Source organism: Canis lupus, chromosome 18 (genome assembly GCF_003254725.2).
Source record: "Canis lupus dingo isolate Sandy chromosome 18, ASM325472v2, whole genome shotgun sequence".
Taxonomy (NCBI): domain Eukaryota; kingdom Metazoa; phylum Chordata; class Mammalia; order Carnivora; family Canidae; genus Canis; species Canis lupus.
The window spans coordinates 41453095-41457419 of record NC_064260.1 but is presented as its reverse complement, the minus strand read 5'-3'; the positions used below and the strand labels follow the sequence as shown (position 1 = coordinate 41457419).

General features: G+C 40.3%; 1 protein-coding gene across 1 annotated transcript; it reads left to right on the top strand.

Moving 5' to 3' along the window:
• The first annotated feature begins 1539 nt into the window (after positions 1 to 1539).
• Positions 1540 to 2616, top strand: LOC112663582 (olfactory receptor 4B1). The gene has a single exon (XM_025452656.3). It carries the CDS (start codon positions 1618 to 1620, stop codon positions 2545 to 2547), a length of 930 nt encoding a protein of 309 aa, XP_025308441.3. The 5' UTR covers positions 1540 to 1617; the 3' UTR covers positions 2548 to 2616.
• Positions 2617 to 4325: the final 1709 nt, after the last annotated feature.

The window sequence follows — 4325 nt, the reverse complement described above, 5'->3', positions numbered from 1 at the left end:
TACTTAGCCTCTCTGAGTCACAGTTTACTCACCTATCAATTAGCTCCCTCAAAGGAAGAATTAATGGAGGGGACAACAGTAAAATGTTTACCAGAGTCCATCACACAGTAGGTACTGACTAAATGTCAGCAGTATCTGTCGCTGTTGGGATGACAATGACAATGACAATGGTGAACATCAGGTGACCATATGCTTTAGTTTCCCTTGGGCCACCAGACTATTTCACAGCCTCTGTATGTTGTTTCTGATGCCTGCCTTGTTTTCCATCTTCTGCACCAGTGAGGGGACCTTCTCTTACTTCTCTCTCCTGTTCAGTTGTTCTTCCTCAGTGTCCTTCTTTCATACTGATAACCCTCTGTTTTGTCTCCAGTGTTAGCCAGGATTCTCTCAGTGTATTTTCACCTTGTGTATATCTTCCAATTTTTACTATGAGAGAAATTTATTTTAATCAGTTTCAGTATGAAAGCACAAGTGGAAGAAGAAAAACTAAGAGGAATAATAAATACTTCAAAATAATTTTACTTTTTTTTTTTGACTGAAGTACAGCTAACACACAGTGTTACAGTAGTTTCAGGTGTACCACATTGTGATTGACGACTTCAAAGTAAATTCAAAAGCAGGGAAGATCTCGAGAGTTTCCTCTACCTCATTTCATAAATATGCTTCTTGAATTGCATGAAGTAACAAGCTTCCTGAGGATGACAGTCATTTTTCTTTCTTCTTTCATATGTCCTGAATTGCCTGGGCACATGATAGGTGCTTAATGAAGCATTTGGTCAAGGAATTTGGTTAAAATAAATCCTCACCTCCTGCCGATGAAAGTGTTTGCCAAAGGTGGGAAAACTGGGAGACATAAACAAGCAAACTGGTGAATCTCCATATATTATATTTGAACTACTGTTTTATATTGACCTGTATTCTTGACAACTTCCAGATGTCTACCTTGGTCCCGGGCGTCACAACTTTCTCAAAAAGTTTACAAAAATTCATGAAGATGTTGGATTGGACAAAACAATAGGGCCTGAGAAATTCAGAACCTTTGATAATACCATGTAAGGAAAATATTGAAGACACTGTCTAGAAAAGGGGAACTATGAATGAGATCAACATTTCTTATGAGTAAATGGGGGAAAAAGGGATTCAAGAGCAGAAGTTAACTGGAGAATTTCTCACACAAAGGCATGATAAGAAATGTTGAGAATGGGAGAATTGTTGGCAATATGGATACTTCTTAGTGCTGAAAATGCTGGGTATTATTTTCAGTGTGGTATACTTGAAATGACATGCTAGTTAGAAAAAAATGATGTTCTTTTTCTGGATCCATTTCTTACTGGGAGGCTTCACTAATTCACAACCTCTCTGAGGCTTAGTTTTTTCACTTGTGTAATAGGGATTGTGGAGTTTTTGTGAGATAAATTGCATAGTGTCTTGTATAGGATGGGCTATTGGGCAGTGAATGGATAAACATTGGTTAAATTAACAAATAAGTAAAATAAACCAGTAAGATAATATGGATGAAAGGTTCTATTAACAGGCAAGTGCTACATAAACATGAATGATTAGTGTTATGACGCTTATTTTGTCACAGGGCTCTTCTCTGAGATCCATCTTCTCCAAATGGAATCCACTACAAATAATGTGACTGAGTTAATCTTCGTTGGCCTTTTCCAGGATCCAGAGGTTCAGAGAGTGTGTTTTGTGGTATTTCTTCTCATGTACCTGGCCACGGTGGTGGGCAATGGCCTCATTGTCCTGACAGTCAATGTCAGTAAGAGTCTGCATTCCCCCATGTACTTCTTCCTTAGCTACCTGTCCCTGGTGGAGATCACGTACTCCTCTACTGTTGTCCCTAAATTCATCACAGACTTACTTACTAAGATTAAAACCATTTCCCTGGAAGGCTGTGTAGCTCAGATATTCTTCTTCCACTTCTTTGGGGTCACTGAGATCCTTTTGCTTGTGGTGATGGCCTATGACCGCTATGTGGCTATTTGCAGGCCTCTTCATTATATGAATATTATGAGCCGCCAACTATGTCATATACTGGTGGCTGGCTCCTGGCTTGGCGGCTTTTTTCACTCCATTATACAGATTCTTATCACCATCCAGTTGCCCTTCTGTGGCCCCAATGTGATTGACCACTACTTCTGTGATCTTCAGCCATTATTCAAACTTGCCTGCACTGACACCTTTGTGGAGGGGGTTATTGTGTTGACCAACAGTGGCTTAATTGCTTTGTGCTCCTTCCTTATCTTGGTGTCTTCCTATATTGTCATCCTGTTCAACTTGAGGAACCATTCTGCAGAGGGGAGGCGCAAAGCTCTCTCTACCTGTGCCTCTCACATCATGGTGGTCCTCTTGTTCTTTGGACCTGCCATCTTTCTCTACATGCGACCTTCCTCCACCTTCACTGAGGACAAACTGGTGGCTGTGTTCTACACGGTTGTTACACCCATGCTGAACCCCATCATCTACACACTCAGAAATGCAGAGGTGAAAAATGCCATGAGAAAGTTGTGGAGCAAAAAGAACTCAGGGATGGAATGAAAATGGGAAAGTGGTAAAGAAAAACACTCTGATTATTCTTTGTTTTAAAAATGGATTTTGAGGGGCAGCTCTGGTGGCTCAGCGGTTTAGCGCCGCCTTCACCCAGGGGCCGGATCCTGGAGACCCCGGATAGAGTCCCACGTCGGGCTCCCTGCATGGAGCCTGCTTCTCCTTCTGCCTGTGTTTCTGCCTCTGTCTCCCTCTCTGTCTGTCATGAATAAATAAATAAAATCTTTTAAAAAAATGGATTTTGATTTCAGTGGGACATTCAGGAATCGCAGAAACAAATATAAGGACTTAATGTTACTGCTGCTGTGATATTCCTTAGTAACCAAAGACTTGGCTCCTATCATGGTATAATGTTCCAAGGACAGAAATAGGATTGGCTGCATGATATCCAACAATATCATGGGATTGGGTAATATTGAGACTCAAAATAAATGCAAATACAAAAGATAATTTTTTGACAGGTGTTTTGTCAGTTAAAGTACTTCTATTACATACTTCCACTTTCCCTTCTCCTTGACTCCCACCTCCCTCCCTTCATTCTCCCTCCCTTGTTCAACCTGCTAGTAACAACCTGTATTTCATTAAGAAAGAAAACCAAAGAGAGGAATTATTATGGGATATTTGAGGAGGGTACCAATATGATCTCCTCTTCCAATGTGGAGAAGTGTATCTTTGAAAGTTGTGTCCAAAAAGTATTCTGTTCTTCTGATTGGTTCTTGTCATCTTGTACCATAGACCATCTGATTACAAGTGCTTAAAAAAACTCATGAGACATCATCCATTCCTGATCAAAACTCTTCAGAATGTAGGGATAGAGGGAACATTCCTCAGCATCTTAAAAGCAATCTACGAAAAGCCCACAGCAAATATAATTCTCAATGAGGAAGCACTGGAAGCCTTTCCCCTATGATCAGGAATACGACAGGGATGTCCACTCTCACCACTGCTATTCAACATAGTATTGGAAGTCCTAGCCTCAGCAATCAGACAACAAAAAGAAATAAAAGGCTTTCAAATTGGCAAAGAAATCAAGCTCTCCCTCTTCACAGATGACATGATACTGTACATAGAAAACCCAAAAGACTGTACCCCAAGATTGCTAGAACTCATACAGCAATTCGGCAGTGTGGCAGGATACAAAAATCAACGCCCAGAAATCAGTGGCATTTCTGTACACTAACAATGAGACTGAAGAAAGAGAAACTAAGGAATCAATCCCATTTACAATTGCACCCAAAAGCATAAGATACCTAGGAATAAACCTAACCAAAGAGGTAAAGGATCTATGCCCTAAAAACTACAGAACACTTCTGAAAGAAATTGAGGAAGACACAAAGAGATGGAAAAATATGCCATGCTCATGGATTGGAAGAATTAATATTGTGAAAATGTCTATGCTACCCAGGGCAATTTATACATTCAATGCAATCCCTATCAAAATACCATGGACTTTCTTCAGAGAGTTGGAACAAATCATCTTATGACTTGTGTGGAATCAGAAAAGACTCCAAATAGCCAAGGAGGTATTGAAAAAGAAAACCAGAGCCAGGGGCATCACAATGCCAGATTTCAGGTTGTACTACAAAGCTGTGGTCATCAAGATAGTGTGGTACTGGCACAAAAACAGACACATAGATCAATGGAACAGAATAGAGAACCCAGAAGTGGATCCTCAACTTTATGGTCAACTAATATTCGACAAGGGAGGAAAGACTATCCACTGGAAAAAAGACAGTCTCTTCAATAGATGGTGCTGGGAAAATTGGACA